This window comes from Anolis sagrei, chromosome 3 (assembly GCF_037176765.1).
Source record: "Anolis sagrei isolate rAnoSag1 chromosome 3, rAnoSag1.mat, whole genome shotgun sequence".
In the NCBI taxonomy this organism is placed as follows: domain Eukaryota; kingdom Metazoa; phylum Chordata; class Lepidosauria; order Squamata; family Dactyloidae; genus Anolis; species Anolis sagrei.
In genome coordinates this window covers 159,370,718-159,395,928 of record NC_090023.1, presented here as the reverse complement: position 1 = coordinate 159,395,928, position 25,211 = coordinate 159,370,718, and the positions used below count along the sequence as shown (strand labels likewise).

The window sequence follows — 25,211 nt, the reverse complement described above, 5'->3', positions numbered from 1 at the left end:
GCATACATCCCCCCCCTCCCCCGGCTTGTGTTATATTCTCAGCTCATGCCGCTCTGCAGATTCGAACCTGCGACCTTTCGGTCAACAAGCTCAGCAGCTCAGTGCTTTAACCCACTGCACGACCGCGGGCTCCTTAGAGAGCAAAAATAAACCTTGAGTAAATAGCTATTCCACCATAGCCTCCTCCAGAGTAGCTTCTCCAAACTGTTCCCCAGAGCAAAGCCTTTGAACATAGATCTCCTCAGAGAAAAAGCTCTCCAGAACTCCATAAGCTCTCCACCACCCACACCCACACTGTATTCTAGAAAAACCTATAAAGATATACCCCATTGGGTGTGGTCCAAGCTTGCTGGTTTATTTATTTATTTATTTATTTACTTTGCTTGTATACCGCAGTTTCTCAGCCCGTAGGCGACTCAATGCGGTTCACAACAAGAGCAAAAAGTCAATCCAACAACATACAAAATTTAAAAACCATTAACAACATAATATACATGGTAATAACACATCAATACCAACACATTAACGTCTCGTAACTAGAATCGTGATCCAATTCGTCATCCATAATTCCGTTCCTATATTCATTGTGTACATTGCACTGTTTATCCGAACGCCTGTTCAAACAGCCAGGTTTTTAGTTTTCTTCGAAACACCATTAACGAAGGGGCTGATCTAACGTCCATGGGAAGGGCGTTCCACAGCTGAGGGGCCACTACAGAGAAGGCCCTGTCCCTCGTCCCCGCCAGCCGTGCTTGTGACGCAGGCGGGATCGAGAGCAGGGCCTCCCCAGAAGATCTTAGAGTCCTGGTGGGTTCATAGACAGAGATATGTTCGGATAGGTAGCTTGGGCCAGAACCGTTTAGGGCTTTATAGGCCAACGCCAGCACTTTGAATTGGTTGACCTACATTACCAGCTGCATAAGATAATTAACACCATAAGGTTTTTCTTCAACACACACACACTTAGTTCTGCTATGACTTACCGCAACATATGTGTCTCTGAAAGATGAAGATATCTCAGTTAACAGATTATAAGTGTTCCTCTGTAATACTTATTTGACAGAACACTTGGTACCAGAGGCAGAAAAAGCATGGAAAGGACAGCAACACCACCAGAAAAGAAAAGAGTAGTTCAATATGTTTTAAATTAACAGTAACACCTATAAAATGAAACAACCAGTTGTGATAAGCCTTGCATAAATGGACAAATATGTTGTACCTAAAGACTTCTTCCAAAATGCATTCAGGGATGACTTTTCCTTCACCGATTTCCATTTTTTTTAACATGCCAGGACTAGCTGGTGCTCTTCCGCCCCCCCCCCCCCCGCCCCCCGGGCCCCCCGTGTTTCTCTGTCCCTACTATTCCAGATTACAGAATAGTAGGAACAGCAAGCAAAGTTATGTTGGCCATGGTCCAAAGAACCATGGCTGTGCAGTTCTAGGGAAGGAAGGTTCTGTAAAAGGAGCACATGCGTGTTTACTGCCATATGTTCCACTGTGGTTGGAAAGGAAAGGTCAAAAACATTTTCATCTTTTCTCTGGCCCTGGTTGGAACAAGCAGGGTGAGCATCTGTCAGTTTTGGCAATGCTACTGGTGTCATTAATGTGTCGCAGCGGATAAATCTGTGCACTGAGGACAAACGGGATCAAATCCCTGCTCACCTGAGTTGTGTCTGACACTACCCTCTTCTCCTAACTTGCCTCTCAGGCTTGTTGAAGGAGAAAATAGGACCGTAGCCTAGAATTAGGAAGGCTTCGTCTTCGCCCAAAATTTCTCCAGCTAGATTTGTTGATCCAAAATATGACATCTGTTCCAAGCTCTGTTATGTCCTCTCTGTGTGTTTAATGTGATTTCAGTGTCAGAGGGGTAGCATGCAAATGGGACAACTGGCCTAATGCATGTTATACACTGATAGTCTGCTAACAACCGCAACTTTGGAGAACTATGTACAGAAATGTAATGAATCTGAGAGGCGCAGGAAGAGAGCAGGCAGAGCTGAATAGGTGAAAACAATTATTTATTATGCCTGGCCAGGCAGGTGAGCAATCTTCCTGCTCTCGCAGGTAAAAGTGAAGCTGCCCACCCCGAGTTTACAAATGGGTGGGCTTTTATACCTAGTTTCTATTTAATTTTAGCTTTCAATTTTCTAAAAACATTCTGGAAAATAGGATGGGTGTCTAAAATCCAATCAACTTTGTATAATTATTAATTATATGCTATATGTTCTACTGGCTGCAGCCAGGAAATCAGGAGATGCTTATTTCTTGGGAGGAGAGCAATGTCCAATCTTGATAAAGTAGTGAAGAGTAGAGACATTACACTGGCAACGAAGATCCACATAGTAAGTAATGGTATTCCCCGTAGTCACATACGGATGTGAGAGCTGGACCATAGGGAAGGCTGAGCGAAGGAAGATCGATGCTTTTGAACTGTGGTGCTGGAGGAAAGTTCTGGGAGTGCCTTGGACTGCGAGAAGATCCAACCAGTCCATATTTCAGGAAGTAAAGCCTGACTGCTTATTGGAGGGAAGGATAGTAGAAGCCAAGATGAAGTATGTTGGCCACATTGTGAGAAGACAGGAAAGCTTAGAGAAGACAATGATGCTGGGGAAAATGGAAGAAAAAAGGAAGAGGGGCCGACCAAGGGCAAGATGGATGGATGGCATCCTTGAAGTGGCTGGCTTGACTCTGAAGAAGCTGGGGGAGGTGATGGCCGACAGGGAGCTCTGGCGTGGGCTAGTCCATGAGGTCACAAAGAGTCGGAAACGACTGAACAAATGAACAACAACAACAACATGTTCCACCTATTAACACGCCTCCCATGCTGAATAATGTATCAGGTTTAACTTTCAAGCCGTTTCTTAGCTTTACAAATATTTCTAAAACCCATATCTTTAAGCTTTCCAAGCTCCCCCATTAGCACAACATGTGCATTTCATGTTTGTTAATTCTGAACAATCATGTCAGGTCAGAGAAAGTTTCTTCCCGACTCAACAATGGTCCCACTTGTAGGCCAGTTATTTCTACTCCAGACCTACCCCTTTGTCTTCACACCCTGGCCATTCATGATCCATGTCTTGGTTATGTCTGAACACAACCAAGATTTTTAGGGACTAACTTTTAAAAACTGAAAGAAGCAGACAGAAGCCTTTGCCCCATTAGAGGATGGATCAATTTTGTGATGGTAAAGATCACACTTCCTCACCTAATCCCTATGCATGCCTTCATATCAGCTACTAATGGGGATGTGTCAACCCCACGTTAAGGTTGACAGTAAGGTAAAGGTAAAGGTTTCCTCTTGACATTATGGCTAGTCGTGTCCAACTCTGGGGGGTGGTGCTCATCTCCATTTCTAAGCCGAAGAGCCGGCGTCCGTACACTCCTCCAAGGTCATGTGGCCAGCATGACTGCATGGAGTACCATTACCTTCCTGCTGGAGTGATACCTATTGATATACTCACATTTGCATGTTTTTTAATTGCTAGTTTGGCAGAAGCTGGGCCTAAAACCGTGAGCTCACCCTGCTCCCCAGATTTGAATCACAAAAGCAAGAGCTCATCCGGCTCCCCAGATTCGAATCACCAAAGCGGGAGCTCACCCTGCTCTCCAGATCTGAACCACCAACCTTTCAGTCAGCAAGTTCAGCAGCTCAGCGCTTTAACCTGCTGTGCCACCAGGGACTCCATAATGTTGACAGTACTAGTTAGAAAAAATAAATAAAGTGTTTCCCCCTGGTCAGGGTCACATTCCTTCAGAAGTAATTTAATTATTGAAGGCTTTCATGGCCAGAATCATTTGGGTGTTGTATGGTTTCTGGACTGTATGGTCGTGTTCTAGCAGCATTTTCTCCTGACATTTTGCCTACATCTGTGACTGGCATCTTCAGATGATCTGATGGTGGTAAAGCAGGAGTATATATACCTGTGGGCTGTCCAGGGTGGAAGAAAAGATCGCTATCTGATAATAAAAGTGTGAAGGGTGCAATTAGCAAGCTTGAAAAACCCCAAAATCAAGATCGTAACTAATGAACACCACTCAGACACCACTCAGACACAGGAGGCCTCCAGGCAGGAAGCAATCAAGGGCTAGTGAGCACCATCCAGACAAAGGATGTCTCCAGGCAATAACAATTCAAAGAAAACAAAGGCCAGGCTACTTCTAGGCAGATGCCCTATGGAATCTTCTCAGTTACTCACATGCTAATGAATGGATCCCACTCAAACACACAAATCAAGTTTGCTAATTGCATCCTTCACACTTGGATAACAGACACTGGTTCTTTCCTCCCACCCTGGACATTCCACAGGTATATATTCCACTTGCTTTACCACCATCAGATCCTCTGAAGATGCCAGCCACAGATGCAGGCGAAACATAAGAAAATGCTGCTAGAACATGGCAACACAGCCTGGAAACTACACAGCACCCTAACTTAATGATGGTGTTTATGCCAGAGGTGGCTGTGTCAAAAGCCAGTAGATAATAGCCATCTTTGGCTTTAAATCTACATTAGCCCATGCCCCCCTCTTAATATCTGCCCTGTTTTTTCTCTCTCTCCCAATCTCTCCCCCCCCCCTTCCCTCTTTCATTCCATCCTCTTTGTTTCCTCTTTATCTAATTCAGAGAGCTAGGAAAAAATACAGTTGATTCTGCCTATTGCAGTTGATAAGAGATGTCAGTTTATTTATTTATTTATTTCTGGTTGTTGGGATCACAACCAGACACAGTGAAGACATCTGCCCTTGCGCTATGCTACTCTGCTGCTGAGTATGCGTGCCCAGTGTAGAACACATCTCACCACACTAAAACAGTGGATGTGGCTCTTAATGAGACATGCCGCATTATCACTGGGTGTCTGCGCCCTACACCACTGGAGAAATTACACTGTTTAGCCAGTATTGCACCACTTGACATCCGCCGAGAAGTAGCAGCCAATAGTGAAAGGACCAAGGCAGAGACATCTCCAGCTCATCCCTTGTTTGGGTATCAGCCAGCACGTCAACGACTTAAATCAAGAAATAGTTTTCTAAGATCTACAGAGACACTCGCTGGAATACCTCAGCAAGCAAGAGTCTAAAAGTGGCAGGCTCAAACCCAGAACCTCAATCAATGGCTGACACCAAATGAGAGACTCCCCCCTGGACACACAAAAAACTGGGAGACTTGGAAGGCACTCTGGCACCACGAGATGCAGAGCCAACCTTGAGAAATGGGGCTACAAGGTGGAATCTACAACATGCGAGTGTGGAGAAGAGCAAACTACAGACCACCTGCTGCAATGCAACCTGACTCCTTCTACATGCACAATGGAGGACCTTCTTATAGTAACACCAGAAGCACTCCAAGTGGCCAGTTACTGCTCAAAGGACATTTAATCAACTACCAAGCTTGCAAACTTTGTGTTTTGTTTGTTTGTGTGCTGGTACAGCTGTACCAGAGGCTCCCACTTTATTTGCTTTGTATTAAGTGTTTGCTTGCAGCCCAAGGCTTGGGATTCTGCAGAAGGGTGGCTTCCTGTTAAAGTTTGCAGTTATAGGGCAGGCCCCCTGTCCATCATTGTTAAGTTTGGTTCCGCCCCCTGTTCAGGACAATTGAGAAGGGAAGGGAGCCATTTTCAGTCAGTCTCAGCAAAGAAAGTCAATGTACAGGACGTATACAGACTTCTCCTGTACAAAGGCTTCAACCCTTAAGACCTCCCGGTGACTATAGGCCTACTGGTAGGTCCACTCGGTGCTTTGAGACGCAGTTCAACCCGGTAGTGGAGCCCACATCAGTTAGGTTTAGGATCACAGTTAGCCTGGGAGAAGTTTGGAAAGGGATTTTCCTTTAGAGTGAAGTAACAGTTAGAAGCCACCAGTTGCTCAAAGCCTGGAAGCATTTGTTTAACCCTTTGAAGACAAAAGAAGTTTCTGTTGATTGTTCACCAATAAAAGACTTTGTTATATTTTACAAGCCCTCTAGAGACTGTTTATGGTAGAAATCCTTAAGAATTTCTCTTCGGGCCCCCTGGCTTCCTGCTGGACTAAAGTTGCACGTCCTGTTTTAAAAGCAATTCATTTCAAGCCCAGCACGCGACAGAACAGTTTGTTTGTTTGTCTGTTAAAGAATGCAATACAACTGTTTTGGTTTGCTCCTGACACAATAAATAAATAGATATTTGTACCCTGCTCTTCTCAACCCTCCGGGGTAGGGGGACTCAGGCCGGCTTCTATCCGGCAACAATTTGATGCCTGCATGTGTACATAATAAAATACATAATAAAACAATAATTGCATACAATTGAAAATGTTAAATCAATGTGATTAAAATATGCTTAAATATAACAGCCTTATGGTAAAGTTTCCCTGCAGTTTCCCTTCTCAAAACTCACAGAGAAGGATAAATGCAAGGCAGCAGCAGAAGGCCTGAGCTGCAGCTTGCGAGTCTTTAGATGCATTGTTGTTGTTGTTCATTCGTTCAGTCGTCTCCGACTCTTCGTGACCTCGTGGACCAGCCCACGCCAGAGCTCCCTGTCGGCCGTCACCACCCCCAGCTCCTTCAAGGTCAGTCCAGTCACTTCAAGGATGCCATCCATCCATCTTGCCCTAGGTCGGCCCCTCTTCCTTTTGCCTTCCACTTTCCCCAGCATAATTGTTTTCTCTAGGCTTTGCTGTCTCCTCATGATGTGGCCAAAGTACTTCAACTTTGTCTCTAGTATCCTTCCTTCCAGTGAGCAGACGGGTTTTATTTCCTGGATTAGATGCATTAATTAATCCCAACTAATATATAACCTAACCAGATGTCACCTTTCTGCTTACCGGCCTCCTACCAGATCACAGAGTGTGTTTCCCTTAAAGCTGGGTTTGGAGGAAAGAAATGACACCAAAGAACAGAACTGTGAGATGAAATCCAATGAATTGGATCACAGGCTGGGTTGATTTAGAAGTAAAAGCTGGCCCTGTGACCAACTTATCACCAATTATGTCAGCCTGTTCAGCTCCATGATCAAGCTGTGATGTTATCTCCTCCCTCTGCCCCATTAAAGACAGCGTAATTTAATGAATCTGGGTCAAGAGCAGCCAGTGTATTAAATCGCCTCTGAAGACTCCAAGAAGGTTCCTCACTCCACCTAGTGTTTGCCTGGTGGAAGTCCTGCATTTCTGTGAAGTTCCATAATCCATCAAGAACAAATACGAGGGTTGAATTACTTGGGTTTGGATGGGAATATTTTAATAAATCAAACACAGGAATAATCCTTAGAATGTGCTCTTTAACTACCACTATTCACTTTTCCAAATAATCACCAGACAATTGGATACATTTCTGCCAACGATGGACAAGTTTTTTGAAGCCGTCATGGAAGAAGTCGACAATCTGTTTTCCAAGGTGTTTTGGCTTGGAGAAGGATCCTGGACCTGACTCAAACCCCTGCTCTACAGGTTGAACCTACTCAAATCCACATCTGAAACACCATGGCGTAGTGGATTGAATATTGGACAAGGATTGCAGGAGATGAGGGTTTGAATACATGTTCAGCCATGGAAGACCAATGGGAGACATTCAGCAAGGCACATTTTCCCAGCCTAAGAAGAAGGCAGTGATGACAAACTTCTCCTTAATAAATCTATGATAGAGTTTCCATAAACTGAAGTTGACTTGAAGGCAGAAAACAACAAAACATTTGAAAACGGCCAGTATTCCCCCTTTTAATTTGGAAACTCCAGATACCATATTCTTAAAATCCTCTTGCTCTAGTTCTAAAATCCCACTCTTGAACAATTCATAACTTTTCCCCATATTTGAAGAATTTGTTGTTAGGCCTTATCTGCCTTGCATTAGCAAGCATTAACTCATTTCCAGTTCTTTTGTTTTTAACAGTAGTCCTTAAAAGCCTGCTAGGCTTGTTTGATTTAAAAAAATGATTCAAAACTTGTTTCGGATGTAGGGGGCGCTGGTGGTTCGATTCTAAAGTCAATTCTGATTTTTGCAGAAAAAAATGTTCAAACCTTTTTGAAACTTCTGAGACTTTGAATCCTTTCCTGTTTCATTGGGTGGTCTTTACTTTGAAAGTAGCTGTTTTACTCCAGAAGCAGGGAAAAGCAAGTGGAGGAAATTCCTTCCTTCTCTGGTTTAAAACTGACTTCTCTGGCTTGAGCCGAGGCTAGGGACCAAGAGCAAGGAAAAGCAAGCTGAGGAAATTCCTTCCTTCTCTGGTTTAAAACTGGCTTCTCTGGCTTGAGCCGAGGCTAGGGACCAAGAGCAAGGAAAAGCAAGCTGAGGAAATTCCTTCCTTCTCTGGTTTAAAACTGACTTCTCTGGCTTGAGCCGAGGCTAGGGACCAAGAGCAAGGAAAAGCAAGCTGAGGAAATTCCTTCCTTCTCTGGTTTAAAACTGGCTTCTCTGGCTTGAGCCAAGGCCAGGAAATTCCTTCCTTTTCTGGTTTAAAACTGGCTTCTCTGGCTTGAGCCAAGGCCAGGAAATTCCTTCCTTCTCTGGTTTAAAACTGGCTTCTCTGGCTTGAGCCGAGGCCAGGGACCAGAAACGGGAAAAAGCTGAATCATTTCCAACTCACTTCATGGGTTGTAACAAAAATGGTGGGAAAAGCTTCAATAGAGCAAAGGGACTTCCGGTTTTCTTAAAAATTTCAAAATCGCTTCAAAAAGGTAATGTTTCCAACTTTATTCCGAATTACAAAGACAGTACCTAACCATGCCCAAAACCTACATTAGCAGAATAAATTTTCCATCTCAGGCTGAAGAAGAGAAGTATTATTGTCGAAGGCTTTCATGGCTGGAATCACTGGGTTGTTGTAGGTTTTCCGGGCTATATGGCCATGTTCTAGAGGCATTTTCTCCTGACGTTTCGCCTGCATCTATGGCAAGCATCTTCAGAGGTAATGTGGTGCCTCACCACCTCTGAGGATGCTTGCCATAGATGCAGGCAAAATGTCAGGAGAAAATGCCTCTAGAACATGGCCATATAGCCCGGAAAACCTACAACAACCCAGAAGTATTATTATTATTATTATTATTATTATTATTATTATTATTACCCTGCCTTTCTCCCCATAGGGACTCAAGGCGGCTAACACCCCACACTAAACAAGTTTAAAAAATGCAATAGAAAAGTTAAAAAGCAATTAATAACAGTGTGGTAAAAACAGAATTACAATACCATAAATAAATACACTACAATGACCTTTAAGACTCATATTCCCCCCAATCCCACCCAATCTCCCCAAAGCCCGCCCCATTATCTGCCTGCAATACTAATGAGTGCAAGCCAGGCTAGGCTCACCCGATGTTGAGGTTCAGCAGCAAGATGCTGGAGATTTCTCAGAGGACAAGGGGGATTATGGCTTCCTTCTGAGGAGTCTGTGCATGATCAGAGAGAATTGCAGGCCCTAGATCAGAGAAAAGGGCCAGCAGTTGCATTTGCAGTGCTTTGAATGCGATTTTCCTGTTTCTTAGCCACAGGTTGAACTGCATGGCCCACAAAGTCTCTTCCAACTCTATGATTCTATGATTCTATGACACAGAGGATGTTTGGGATTCCAATGTTCGTTCCTTAGCAACCAAGGAAAAGTTGTTTCTCTTAGGAACTGACCTTCAGCAGAAGATGGGGAGTTTTCTCTGCATCAGAAAGACTGACCCTGTGCTAAGTCCTTGAGACCCAGGCTTCTTAGTCAGGCCTGAGCTTAAATTAAGTGATGTTTACTTGGTGCCTCCAGAACAGACAATGTTGCAATAGATTCAAGTTCCTGTTTCAGCTGTCAAGCTCATGATTCAAGTCTGCTGTGTTTGCCTATGTTCCTGTAAGAGTTTTGCCTTGGAAAAGTTCTGTTTTCATGCTTATGGATTTATGCCTATGATCTTGACTTCTGGATTCCATGTACTTTTCTGTTTTGGACTACTGAACTTTGTATATATGAACTACTGCTATTTCATAGCACTTTTTCTACCGCTTTTGGGAAATGCCATTTTCCCCCTTTTATGCAGGCTTTTGTAAATAAACTGCTGTTGTTGGATACGACTGGACTCTGGTGTGGTGCTGGGTGAAAAGGTGATCCAAGGCTAAAGGGGAACACCCAAGAGCAAAGCCAATAAATTAAGCAGCATTTGTACTTCCATATCCTCCACAGAAGTTGGTATATATTCCAGACTAGGGTTTTTTTTTGTAAGGGGGGAGGCAGTTAACACCTTCTCTGTGGAAACATTAAAAAGCCACCATAAATAGGCAACCACATGCCCACCAACATTTCTCAAATGAAAACTGGGGAATGTGTGGTCAAGCTACATGTGTATGTGGTCAAGATGGCAAAAGTTATCAGTGAAGAATAGACAAGCTAAGGATTTTGTCAGACGGCTGTATTGGAAAACATTGTTAAGTTAACTAAAAAGAGGAATTAGGAGCCTATGTACCTTCCAGTCCTCCCTCACTCATTCTCCTCTCATCAGACTTTTAGTGCTTCCCCATAGGCACCTGCTATCTTCCTCATCACACATAGGCAATAAGTCTCCGACCCCAGCTTTTTTTCTTCATGCAAATCTGCCAGAATACCTTTCCATGGGATCCAATTGTTCTAAAGCCATTGGACCCTTGAGACAGGAATGCTCTTTCAAATCATTGCTTTCCATGGGATGCAATTGTTTTACATGCTGCAAGTTGCTTCTGGTCGTTTCTGGAGTGAGAGAATCAGCCGTTTACAAAGACGTTGCTCGGGGGACGCCAGGATGTCTTGCAATCCTGCGAGGAGGCTTCTCTCATGCCCCCCCCCCCCCCAGGCACACAGAAAACTGGGCAACTTGGAAAGCGCTGAACAGACTGCGCTCTGGCACCACGAGATGCAGAGCCAACCTTAAGAAATGGGGCTACAAAGTGGAATCCTCGACATGCGAGTGTGGAGAGGAGCAAACCACAGACCACCTGCTGCAATGCAACCTACATGCACAATGGAGGATCTTCTTGCAGCAACACCAGAGGCACTCCAAGTGGTCAGCTACTGGTCAAAGGACATTTACTCAACTACCAAGCTTGCAAACTCTGTGTTTTGTCTGTCTGTTTGTTTGGTAAAAAAATGCAATGCGACTGTTTGGTCTGCTCCTGACACAATAGATAGATAGATAGATAGATAGATAGATAGATAGATAGATAGATAGATGATAGATAGTTTTACATTAAAATCCACTGGAGCCTTGAAACAGGGATGCTATTTTAAACCACTTCTTTCCTTAGGAAGGTGTAATCATGCATTTCTACAAACGGGAATGACAGCTCTCTGCTAAGTGTACAATATTATAATTGGAATGAACCAGCAAAGGAAAACTGACTTTTCTCTGTTCTACAATCCCTCTATTATGCTATATCAGTCATTTATATAAATATTAAAGAAGTTTGTGAAGAGAAGGAGTTATTATGCAATTCTGTAAAGAGAGATAACATCCACTGCTAAGGACCACCCATCCGAACACCCCTTTTTACCATGGTAAGCTCCAAAACAGAACAGAGAATGTCACGAATCCCATCACATGTTGCTTTGAGGCAAAACAACAGGTCCTTAGCAAGATTTTGGCTAAATTCACAAATTCTTTTTTTTAATTATAGTTTTTATTGAGTATTTTATAGAGTTACAGGGAAAGTGGGAGAATATTTGCAAGAAGATAGGAAAGTAGGAAACAGTGAAGTAAGAGAAAAATAGAAAAAAGATGATGATAATAATAATAATTATTATTATTATTATTTAGGGGGGGAAAGCAAAATGTCTCAAAAGTAAAATATAATAAAATAAAATGTGAAGATCTTCTAGACTTCTGAGTATCGTGATGGAGGTGTCCTTCTTTCACAAATTCTTGCACTGATTACAGATCTACCCAATTTCACAAATGCTCTAAGCATACTGGGAAAGCCAATATTCAGCCCCTCACCTCTTCTTTCCTTGTGTGCAAACTATCTCTGCTCTTTAAACTCAGTTTCCAGCAAAATAAAATAATCCAGAAATGAAGAGGGAAAACCAGAGGAGAAGAAACAAATTGGAACATTTTTTAAAATGACTTAAAAAGCAGGACAACAGAAGATGAATCCAGACTCTCTCTGCCACACTGTAATAAGTGGATAGTATGCAACCGGAGCTCCAAAAGTTCTCTCTCTCTCTCTCCCTCTGGATTTTAACTCCCAGATTGCTGCAGCTAGCATGGACAAAGGACTTCTGGAATGTGTGGTCCAAAATAAGTTTATTTTGTCCCCTGAACTCTTCGTGCAACCAAGTCTTGCTGCAGCTGTTATCGATATTTTGGGGGCATTTCAGTGCAAAGTTGCTGATTGGAACAGCCCTTCTACAGCTAGTCCTAAAAAGGGGTGATAATCACAGGGAGAAGCATCCAGGCCTTGTTGTTTTGATCCTGTGTGCTTTGTTTATTAACAGTAAAAGCAACAACAAGCAATAGGGGCTGCGGTTTCCCCCTCTGACTCAATTCAGCGAGGAGATTCACAATGCCCTGTGCAGACTCATTTTCCTTCCGGCATTCACTGGATCAAGTCATTTTCTTCCCCACTGGGAGGGCAATGGTTTTAGACAATGTTATTCTTCTGTTCCTGGTGCTCCTTCTGACAAAGGTTTCAGTGCCTCGCACAATATTTCATCCCAGACATCTGGACTTAGGTAAGCTGTACCTGAAATATATTTGTGGTGGTTCTAATTTATGTATGGGCATTAAGAGTTCTCTCTGTGTGTTTCCAAGCTTTGCTCCAATACCTCTCAACCTGTGGTCCCCAGATGTTTTGGCCTACAACTACCAGAAATCCCAGCCAGTTTAGCAGCTGTTAGGATTTTGGGGAGTTGAAAGCCAAAACATCTGGGGAGCCACAGGTTGAGAACCACTTAGCAGTTGGTTTATATACAGAAATGACATCACAAAAAATGTTTTGCATCATGGAAATAAAGTGGTAGAAAAATGTCCTCTTTCCATTGCTAAAGGAAAAGTGAGAACCAACATAAAACCATGCAGATTAATATTAAACTCCTAGGGTACTAATAATGTGAAGATCTGAGTTCAAATCCCACTTTAACCATCAAACGTAATTGGTTGACCTTAGGCTAAATTACAGTTGTATTGTCGAAGGCTTTCATGGCCGGAATCACTGGGCTATTGTAGGTTTTTCCGGGCTATATGGCCATGTTCTAGAGGCATTTTCTCCTGATGTTTCGCCTGCAACTATAGCAAGCATCCTCAGAGGTAGTGAGGTCTGTTGGAAGTAGGAAAATGGGTTTATATATCTGTGGAATGACCAGGGTGGGACAAAGGACTTTTGTCTGCTGGAGCTAGGTGTGAATGTTTCAACTGACCACCTTGATTAGCATTAAATTACAGTTGTTGCGAGGTTAAATGGGATAGGGTGAGAATCACGTATGCTGCCTATTCTTCCACATGGCAACGGCAGCGAGAATTGTACTAGCAAGAAAATGGAAGAATAAAGAGAAATCAATAGTGGAAGAATGGATAATCAAACTTCTAGATATAATAAATATGGACTCTCTAACACAGCATTTGAAAAATAAACAGACGACAGGCATAGCCAGGACTGATTGGTCTCCAATCAAAAAATACTTCAAGATTAACCAGATTTAGACATGTGAGAATTAAGACTAGAAAATAATAACACTAATAATGTTTCATGGGGCAAAATGGAGAAATAAGACAAAGAACTCTCCCCCGACTCATTCCCCAATCCCACACTTCCCCCACCCACTTCTATCCCTTCACTTCCCCCCACCCTTCCTGAACCTCTCCCCTCCCCAATCTCCATTATTTGTTTTTATGTAATGGTTAAGTTGAAGACTCTCTTAACTTGGATGTACCCCCATCTTGAAAACCCTTAATAAAAACTATTTTAAAAAAAGAGAATCACGTATGCTGCCTTGAGATGCTGGGACGAATGACAAGATTATACTGTAGTCTATATAAATAAATAATGTAATGTTCATTTGTGGGATTAACATAACTCAAAAACAACTGGGCGAATTGACACCAAATTTGGACACAAGACACCTATCAGGCCAACAAGTGACCATCACTCACAAAAACACTGAAAAACACAGCAGAAGGTACTTAAAAAGCCAAGAAACAAAAATTACATTATAACGCTTGCACAAAACCATATATATATATATATATATATATACACACATACACACACACACACACACACACACAAACACACACACACAAACACACACACACAAACACACATTTACACAAATATATACACACACAAAACACATATACACAGACTGGGCTACAGCAACACATGGCAGGTGATGGCTAGTAACAAAATAAAAAATAGTGAGACATACTATACTTTGGGGGCATGCTTGCATATATTTAGACAGTCTGATATAAACGGTTCCGGCCCAAGATACCTATCTGACCTCATCTCAGCCTATGAGCCCACAAGGACTTTGAGATCGTCCAGGGAGGCCCTGCTCTCGATCCCGCCTGCCTCACAGGCACGCCTGGCGGGGATGAGAGACAGGGCCTTCTCGGTGGTGGCTCCTCGGCTGTGGAACACCCTTCCCGCGGAAATCAGACGGGCGCCCTCTCTGATGACATTCCGAAAGAAACTAAAGGCGTGGCTGTTTGAGAAGGCGTTCGAACTAGAAGTGCAATAAATTGGTAATGATGACAGGAATGGAACAACGGAAACGATATTGGATTGTGGTTTAACGATGAGACGATGCGAATGACTTTTTGTATTTTTGTATTATTGATATTGAGATTGTTGATGTTGATGCTGTTGATGACGATGTTTTTGATATTACTAGTTGTTGTTAGATTATGTCTTGTAATTTGCACCTATCCCTCCATGTTGTACACCGCTGTGAGTCGCCCCTGGGCTGAGAACAGCGGTCTATAAGCACAGTAAATAAATAAATAAATAAATAAATAAATAAATATCAAGCCCATATGAATACAGAATAAAGTTTTAGGTTTAATATACTGAGGGCATAAGCCTAGACCCATCTTTTCAGTAGAAGTTCTGTAAAAGATGCTAGTTTACAGCTTGGTGAAGAAAGGATTAGGGAGACTCTCCTCTTTGAAAGAAACCATCTTCCACATGTAGACAGCAATGGAAAAGGGAGAGGAGAAGCTGGATGAGACTACAATTCTCCTTGCTCTTTGTGTATTTATCCAATACAGAAACTCAAATGCCAGTAGAAATCTAATATGGGAGCTGCATTCCTACTGTTACTGATGCCCTCTGTGTCAATGTTGTGCCTTCTGTTTCAGTAGACTCTTGTTTTTAGTCCAAACTTGAAAGATGCTACCCAAGGTGATGAAGTCCAATCCTTCCCATAGTTTGAGCACCTTGGACAGCTCCTTTAAAGATCAACCTGCTATTTGAGGTCACTAGACACAAATGCATAATGCTACAATCCCTGCAGTACAATCAAATTATGGAGAGAGATATATGGGAAGAAAGCAACCATGTAGACAGGTTGGTCATCAGGAGTCATTGTCACCCTGACAAAAAGAAAATACCAATCAATTCAAGCATGGAAATCTAAAAATAGGCATAAAGGAACTATTTTGCAATTGTTCTACCAGCTATGTTTCATTTATTCATGCACACTGTTCAGTTCTTCTTATGAGTGTATATGAAGTGGGGGCACTATCAATATTTATTTATTTACGTCATTTTTATCCCACCCATTTCAGCCCGAAGGCGACTCAGGGAAGCAATACATTAAGTATCAATACATTAAGTGGAGAAATTGTCAAGAAGGATTTCAAATCGTCAGGCATGAATATAAAGGATACACACTCAGTAGTACATAGCTGGTAAAATGAATACTAATTTCCTTTGTGTAAAGTGTGAACAAAGAGCTACATGTATTATTCCTCCAGCACATGTCTATAGGGTTAGAAGTAGGAATGTTGTTACTTTCTAGCACTGAAATACCCTTTCACCCAGCACCACACCAGAGTCCAGTAATACTATCTGTAAATGTTTATTAAGGAAAGCAGATACAAAGGGGAAAGGGGCATTTCCAAAAGGGTCAGTGGAATAGAAAATACAAAATAGCAGTAATCAAAACATGGCAACGTACATAAAGTCAAGAGAATCAGAATCCACAGCAGTTACTTAAACATGAATCCATAAACCAGAAAACAGGAGCTTCTTCCAAGGCAAACCCTTTCAGGAACAAAGACATGAACCAGAACAGGAAAATTGAATCATAACTCGAGAGCAGATACAGGAAACCCATCCTTTAACAATGTTGTCTCCTCTGAGAGGCTTGAAGCCAGACTACTTAATTTAAGCCCGTCCAAGCACCCATGACATCATGCTGAACACACCTGGACTTCAAGGTCTTCTCACAGATTTTGTCTTCTGGTTTTTTTTAGACTGGCCCCAAAACTGTGGTGTTGCATACTTCCAACCAAACATATATGCAAAGGTTGTTGCAGGCAATGAAGCGAGGCCTCATTCTTGGCCCTGGCAAGTTTCTTTACAGGTACAAAGTTTAAAACTGTAATTCTCATGATCATCCTCAGACTGAGACTGGTTGTTATTCAGTTTCCGACTTGACAATTTGATTACTCTGCTTGGGAGATCCAGCACTATTGTTCCCATTTTCCAATGTTCACTAGCTATGGGCTGACAGCAGTGGTAGACAAGGAGATATGGAATCAGGAGGAGTGGAGAACAGGATGAAATATCTTGTTGGTCCTACAAAAGAAAAAGAAAGAACATTCCCTTCTGAAAGTAATGTTCTGTAGAATAGAGTGGCCTTCCAGGTGCTTTTGGTTGTATAACTTACGGTCATGGATACTAGAGTCACTTACTGAAAATTAGTGGATTCTATCATTTTTGAACATTATGATCTATAGCCACTTCTACACTGCCATATATAATCCAGATTATCTGCTTTGAACTGGATTATATGACAGTGTAGATTCATATAATCCAGTTCAAAGCAGATAATGTGGACTATCTGCTTTGATAATCTGGATTAAATGGCAGTGTAGAAGGGGTCTGAACTATAGTGAATAGCTATAGCATTCATATTGTTATAGAACTCATTTTCTTTTGTCCTATCCCCGGCTCTACCATTTACATACATTTGTGCATTCATTTCCCCCCAGGTTCGCTCTAGACCAAGTGATAAATTTGTTCATGTGTGTGGTGGCACCCTCATCCACAAACGCTGGGTTCTCACAGCTTCTCACTGCTTCCAGAAGTAAGTCCTGTGTAAGGTGGGGATTTCTGGAGGTATTTCGGAAGATATTGGGACATTTCATGGCCACCTTTTGCACTAATTGGGGAGAAGGGAGCTTGTGAATCTTTCATCCTAGTTCTTGCTCCCACTCTATGTTCCTCCCAGGCCCCTTCTACACTGCCATATAATTCAGACTATCAAGGCAGATGATCCACATTATCTGCTTTGAACTGGCTTATATGAGTCTACACTGCCATATAATCCAGTTCAAGATAATCTGGATTTTATATGGTAGTATAGAAAGGGCCTCACTCTAACATTTCTTTCTCCCAGATCCTCCTCCACTATTTTCCCCCTAGCTGGGTTTAGTTTCTTGGTCAGTGAGTTCAATTGGGAGAAAAACAATCAAAGGAGAAAGGAAGAGCAAAGGGGAAAAGTGAAACACCTCCTGCCTGCTCTTTCTTCATCTCACTTCCTCCACACCCAGCTCAACCCCAACTACATTTAGCAAAAAGCAAGGTTGGAAACTTGTTTGCCATGGAATGACATTTATCAATTTGTCCCTTGAAGGAAGTGTAGAAAACCTCTTGGTACAGTCAGCCATCCATATTCACGATTCTGCATCCACAGATTTAAACGTCCATGGTGGAAAATAAATTCCCAAGACAAATCTTAATTTTTCCATTTATATAAGGGTCAACATTTTACTTTGTTGTTGTATATAATGGAACTTGTGCATTTTGGAACCAGTGGATACCAAGGTTCTATCGTACTTATAGCTTTGCTATAATAATAATAATAATAATAATAATAATAATAATAATAAGCTGATGACCCGAAATGCAGACTGTACAAGGAAGCTGATGAAACCATGGACCATATCCTCAGCTGTTGCAAGAAAATCGCATAGATGGACTACAAACAAAGACACAACTCTGTGGCCGAAATGATTCACTGGAACTTATGTCACAAGTACCACCTGCCAGCAGCGAAAAATTGGTGGGATCACAAAACCGCAAAGGTTGTGGAAAATGAACATGCAGAAATACTGTGGGTCTTTCGAATCCAGACTGACAAAGTTTTGGAACACAACATGCCAGACATCACAATTGTGGAAAAGAAAAAAGTCTGGATTATTGATGTCGCCATACCAGGTGACAGTCGCATTGAGGAAAAACAACAGGAAAAACTCAGCTGCTACCAAGACCTCAAAATTGAACTGCAAAGGTTCTTGCATAAACCAGTACAGGTAGTCCCAGTCGTCATTGGCACACTGGGTGCCATGCTAAAAGATCTCAGTCAGCATTTGGAAAGAATAAATATTGACAAAATCATGATCTGTCAACTGCAAAAGGCCACCTTACTTGGATCTGTGCCAAGGTCTTTAGGTGGTCCCAGTGCTGATCACCACTGGGACCACCTTTACTGTCTTGTGCCAGAGTCTTTGCAGTTCGATCTTTAAATCCTAATATCGTGTCAGCTTTTCCAGTTGTTTCTCTTCAATCCTGCTGTCATCTGGGATTGCAACATCAACAATCCATACTTTGTTTTTTAACACGATCGTGAGGTCAGGAGTATTGCGCTCCAAAACTCTTGTCTGTCTGAATTCGGAAGTCCCAGAGTAGCTTGATGTGTTCATTCTCTGTAATTTTTTCCGGCTTGTGATCCCACCAGTTCTTTGTTGCAGGCAGATGATATTTGTGGCACAAGTTCCAATGAATCATCTGAGCAACGGTGTTTATGCCTCTGCTTGTATTCTGTCTGTGTGATCTTCTTGCAGCAGATGAGGGTGTGATCTATTGTTTCATCTACTTCCTTGCAGAGTCTACACTTGGGATCTGTCATCGACAGATTATTATTATTATTATTATTATTATTATTATTATTATTATTTCTTACCTTCCTCTCTTTGTGGCTCAAGTGAAGTTACAGAATAATTAAAACACATAAACATTGTAAAAACACCGCAAATACACATATTAAATGAGTATGCTATTCTGTGATAGCTCTACTCAACATGGACGTGTAGACAAAAGAGTGGAGGGAGTACCTCGGAGATCGGTTATACAACATTCCTGATTCTATGCTTCTTCATTTCTAGAGGTTCGGCAGAAGATGTCACAAACTGGCGAATTGTCCTGGGCAAGCATAATCTGAACTACCTTGAATCCACGCAGCGCAGCTACCGCGTGAAGCGCATTTATCGGCACGAACAGTTCCAGTACCCTCTGCTAAACGATCTGGAGTACGACATTGCTTTGGTCAAGTCTGTGGGAGACATTACGGCCAACAGGTTTATCAATTATGCGTGCCTGCCACAGAGAGACAGCTTTCTCCAGCCTGGACACTCCTGCTGGGTGACCGGCTGGGGGGGCACAAGAGGTATTTCAGAGTACCTCGGACTACACGGTTACTATGAGAAGGTGCACAAAAACATGCTATTGTTACTGTTCCTTGCATTGCTATCCTGCCCTTGTTTCAAAGATGTTGATCTAGCTAGGGACGCTCCCTTTATTTCATCCCTGGAACAAAGAAAAAGGGCAAACAAAGTTACTACGGGAAGGCAAACAGAGCAGTTATAAGAAATTTAGGTCTGGATGCTCTCCGGCAACTGAAGGAAATATCATAGGGCTTTGAGCAGAATTCTCAGGGCAGAACTATCACTTTGCTTCACCCCATGACTACATCTGTGATGAAACCCCAGCCCCCAGGCCTGTAGCGAGGGGGTGATTTTAGGGGTTCAACCCCCCCCCCGAAATGTTTCAGATTTTTTTTTAAAAAAAACCTGGTTTACTCATGAATTTTAACTGGTTAACCAAATTCCTGCACCTTAAATTGCTTAGTCTATGAGATGCAAAAAATTAAGAGTCCCTCCAGAACTGCAAGCACTATCTCAAGCAAATATTGACAATTTATTCACACTGTCATTACTTGCAGCAATAGCCGATGTAGTGAAGCAACCAAGTTGGGTGTGTGTGTGTTGAATGCTCTCATTAAGGAGGCCAGACTTGGTGGAGGTGGTTGACAGGGGTGGAGCTGCAGGCGATTGAAGGCTGCTCTGCCCCCTGCTGTGCTCTTTGCTTCAGCGTGAGCTAGGAGGCAGGCTTCAGACCTCCCCCCCCCCCACAAATTTTTCAACCCCCCCATCCCCCGCAAATTTTTCAACCCCTCCCGAATTTTTTTTCTGGCTACGGCCCTGCCAGCCCCCTTTTACATTGCCATATAAAATCCAGATTATTTGCTTTGAACTGGTTTATATGGCAGTGTAGACTCATATGGGGCGGCTCAACCCATTATGCAAAGTAAGCATTTGCAGTATAGTTGATTTTGCCCAGGGGCACTCTTGAGGCGCTCTTGGGGGGAAAATAGACCTTGACACATGCGAGTTGTAGTTACTGGGATGTATAGTTCACCTACAATCAAAGAGCATTCTGAACTCCACCAATGATGGAATTGAACCAAATATGGCACACAGAACTCCAACGACGAACAGAAAATATATATCAGTGATTGGTTGGTTGGGGGGGGGGGTGCAAATACTGTTTGCTTACTGTTGAAAATTACCTAGGGCCGCCTCTGCATATAATCCAGTTCAAAGCAGATACTGTGGATTATCTGCTTTGATAATCTGGATTATATGGCAGTGCCAAAGGAACCCTAGTTAAGTACTTGTACACTGCACAATATATAAGGATTTACATGGAAAGTCAGTTGGGAAAATCAGGTTGTAGGCCACTTCTAGAGTTCAATAAGGAGTAAACGATTGGGGAACAAAACATGGCAAAATCTGTGTATTTACTTTGGTTTTAATGGAGCCAAAATAAAACAAGCCATGCCTTACATTTGCACAGAGTTCATTTTTATTATTTTGAATAACTTATTTTGTGTGCACTTGTCAGGGCAGAAGGAAGACATTATGAAAAACACATGCAACTGGAAATACTACTGACACCCACACTTCTACTTTTCAAAATAATACTCTTCCTGCTTGACAGGAAAAGTTCTGCCCACCCTAGGTAATCAGGTTAATTGCTGTTAACAACCCTATATTAATAAAAGACGGGAACCGCTGTCTTTGCCAACAGTTTTATGTGGTTATATAACACATAATTGCATCAAAGATTAAGAAGATAGGCTCCAGGGCTTGTGGAGGATGGCAGGTTGATCCAAAAGTTTTGGGGGATATGTGGAAGGGCCCTTCCACACTGTTATATAACCTAGAATATCAAGGCAGCTTTGAATTTGATTATCCGAATGCATACTGCAATATAATTCATTTAAATGTGGATTTTATACAGCTGTGTGGAAGGGGCCTATGATTGAGTATTGGGGAGGCATGTGGTGTATTGGACACTGACACGGATCACACAATCGGCCGGCTACACAATTCCTTCCACTAATATAGATGATGTACATTTGCCACATTATTAATTTTTTCCCTTTTGGCTTATCATACCCAAGGGGGGAGGGGTGAAAGGGTAATAATGAAGCCTTAAGAAAGTTTCATTTAAATTTATTAGCTGATGTTCTTGCTATTACTCTTCTATTTTCTGCATTGAAGGTGGGAAAGAAAACTTCTCCCTGTCTGAGGTTTTGAACCAGGCCAACTTACCCATTATTGATTTCAACACGTGCAATCTCAAGAAATTCTGGGGGGCCAAAATCCAGTCTTCAATGATCTGTGCTGGAGTAATAGACACTACGAAGTCTCCAGCAGCCTGTCAGGTACTAAAATGAGTTGTTGCTTCTGGCGATTTCTATGCCATCTGTTTCTTTCCCTTCTTCCCTCTATCATTCCATTCTTTTTTCCGATTCCTCCCTTTTTGGTTTCTTTCTCTCCTCACCTGCCGAGCTGTTAGGAAAAGGACAGATGGCTCTGGCCAGTGGTAGGAACTGAACGGAAGCAGCATGAACTTGCAGACAGCTTCTCTTATGTCAAAATGAGACCTCCTACTGAAGATATTTCTAGATATTTTGTCTCTCAAAATTTGCACAGTGAAGACACAATGCAAGGAGGACCTTATGTTCCCCTAATGAGTGCTATTTCTCTGGACATTCAATGTAAAGTTGCCATGTTTTGCTCACTCACTTTTTTATAGAGCATCCACATCATGCCATCATAGCATCTCTGCAATCCAGTAATCTGTCTGTTTACTTTGATCCAGAATTCTAATGTTTCCCAGAAAGGCAACTTACTATCCATATGCACAAATGACTTTCTCCCTGTTAAAAATTATTATTATTTTTATTGTTGTTGTTGTTGTTATTATTATTATTATTATTGGGGTGTTGTAGGTTTTTTCGGGCTATATGGCCATGTTCTAGAGGCATTCTCTCCTGACGTTTCACCTGCTTCTATGGCAAGCATACTCAGAGGTAGTGAGGTCTGTTGGAACTAGGAAAATGGGTTTATATATCTGTGGAATGACCAGGGTGGGACAAAGAACTCTTGTCTGCTGGAGCTGTGAATGTTTCAACTGATCACCTTGATTAGCATTAGTACAATCAAAATATTAAAAATTAAAACAATTAATTAAGATACATCCATTAAAATCGAAATCCAAAAACCAGTCTGGGTCAAGTCATTGCCATAAGCTGTGTGATCGTCCACTTGCTGCTCACTGATCAAATGCTTGGTCCCATAACCAGGTCTTGATTTTTCTTCTAAAAGACAAGAGGGAGGTGGCCAATCGGATATCTCTAGGGAGGGCGTTCCATAGGCCGGGGGTCACTGCTGAGAAGGCCCTGTCTCTCGTACCCATCAACCATGTTTGCGATAGTGGTGGAATCGGGAACAGGGCCTCTCCAGATGATCTTAAACTTGGTTATGGTTCATGGCAGGAGATATGTTCAGACAGGTAATCTGGGCCAGAACTGTTTAGGGGTTTAAAGGTTAAAACCAGCACTTTGAATTGTATTCGGAAGCTGATCGGTAGCCAATGGAGTTGGCGTAACAAAGGAGTTGTATGCTCCCTGTACGTTGCTCCGGTGAGCAACCTGGCTGCCAGCCGTTGGACTAGTTGAAGCTTCCAGGCAGTCATCAAAGGCAGCCCCACGTAGAGTGCATTGCAGTAGTCTATTTGAGATGTAACAAGAGCATGGACCACCGTGACCAAGTCAGACTTCTACACGCACACATACACAAGACATGCAGTTACTTCCGAGGATGTAGAGAGAGCATTCCATTATCCAGTTTGCTGAATTCACATTTAAGAAGTGGTATATCATTTCAGGTCATAGTACCGAGTTCCTGCCATTTCCTTTCCCCAAAACTGCCCCATCATCTTAAGACAATATGCTGATGCTCAGAGTTAATCATGCTCCTACTTCAGAGTTCCTGCCAGTATGTCGTACATGATTACGCTCGCTGAAGATCAAGCTGGATGTTATCCAGGCAACCTGTGAACAGGATGCCTCACGGTTTCTTAAGCAGGGTTAATAGGTGCCAGATGGAGGTAGGAGATTTGCAGGCTCCTGGTACTAGGGGGAGAATAAGCTTAACTCTCCCACTGCATAGCTTCAATCAGTCAGCCTCTCCAACTCCTAAGTGATGCATTTAAGCTGAAACAAACACGTAGCAAATGTGGATTATATGTTTTGATATCTGGGGCAAATAGGTATGGGGAAAAGAATCTGAAAGGAGGAAAGCTACTGCTTCCCAACATCAAGGGTTTGGTTTGGTTGAAATCACCGCAATTGGGAAAGATCCTATTCAGTGAGTGATCTCTCACCATCACCTCCAGGTTGACTCTCTTTCCCACTACTGTGTGCTACTATCGGCATCAGAAAACCCATTTTCAACAGACCTTTTTTTCCTTCTTCCAGGGAGACTCCGGCGGCCCCCTTCTTTGTCAGACTGAGAGAGATGCATGGGAAGTTCACGGGATTGTTAGTTTTGGACCAGTTGGATGCCAAGTGCAGAACAAGCCCACTGTCTTCACCAGGACTTCCGCCTACATTTCCTGGATTGAAGCCGTCAGGGTGCAGGACTTTTTTTTGTAAAGACAGGAGGCCAGGAAATCCTAGAAATGTCAATAAATAATATATATATAAATTTCAAAGTATGTTTGTTTGCCTTTTCGTACCACAAAGGTTGTTGCAAGGTCAAGTGGCCCTCTGTAATGTCACTAGATTGGCTGTTGCTAGGTGTAGTGGTCTTATGTGATGTCACTGGGAAAGAAAGGTGACATGTGTATAAGGGAAAGGGAGGAGACATTATTGCTGTGGAGACATTGTGAAGTAGGCCTTCTCACAGCTGAAGAAGGGAGAAATTAGGCTGGCAGTGATCCCAATTATGCCTGGGTAACACTGGGTATATATGCTAGTCTACATATATAAAAATGTTCTGTGCATAATGAGGTGCTCCGTACAGAGAGAGGTCAACCCTCCTGTACAAGGAGCTCCACTGGCTGCCGTTCATTTTCCGGTCCCAATTCAAGGTGCAGGTGCTTACCTACAAAGCCCTAAATGGTTTGGGACCTGCCTACTTACGTGACCGCATCTCCGTTTACGAATCCAAAAGTTTCTTCCGATTATCTGGAGAGGCCCACCTGCATCGCAAGCGCGCCTGGTGGGGACGAGAGACAGGGCCTTCTCTGTGGTAGCCCCCCGACTCTGGAACTCTCTCCCCAAGGATATCAGACAAGCCCCAACGCTGGCTGTCTTTAGGAAGAGCCTGAAGACCTGGCTGTTCCAGTGTGCCTTTCCAGAATAGGAAACTCCTGGCCTTAAGTCCCAAATGCACCTTGTTAGAGACTCAGGATTATCTGCACATTGCACCTACCTCCAACACCCTTCACATTTTACCTGTCAAGCTCAGCACTTTTAATTTTGTCCATTACATTTCGCCCGGCCTTTGGTTTTAATTGTGTCATGATGTTATTGTTTATTGTCTTATTGTCTTGCTTGATGGTTTATTATTTGCTTATGAGTTTATTGTGTATTGTATGCTGTGTTGTCGGCGGCCTTGGCCATTGTAAGCCGCATCGAGTCCTTCGGGAGATTTTGCGGGGTA

The 25,211-nt window shown here is 42.6% G+C and overlaps 1 protein-coding gene across 1 annotated transcript; it reads left to right on the top strand.

Annotated features, from left to right (window-relative positions):
• The first annotated feature begins 12,285 nt into the window (after positions 1 to 12,285).
• On the top strand, positions 12,286 to 24,258 carry LOC132769931 (chymotrypsin-like elastase family member 1). The gene is made up of 6 exons (XM_060766848.2): positions 12,286 to 12,637; positions 16,383 to 16,492; positions 17,124 to 17,218; positions 19,299 to 19,579; positions 21,759 to 21,922; positions 24,023 to 24,258. The coding sequence occupies exons 1-6, from the start codon at positions 12,469 to 12,471 to the stop codon at positions 24,197 to 24,199; spliced, it is 996 nt and encodes a 331-aa protein (XP_060622831.2). The 5' UTR covers positions 12,286 to 12,468; the 3' UTR covers positions 24,200 to 24,258.
• Positions 24,259 to 25,211: the final 953 nt, after the last annotated feature.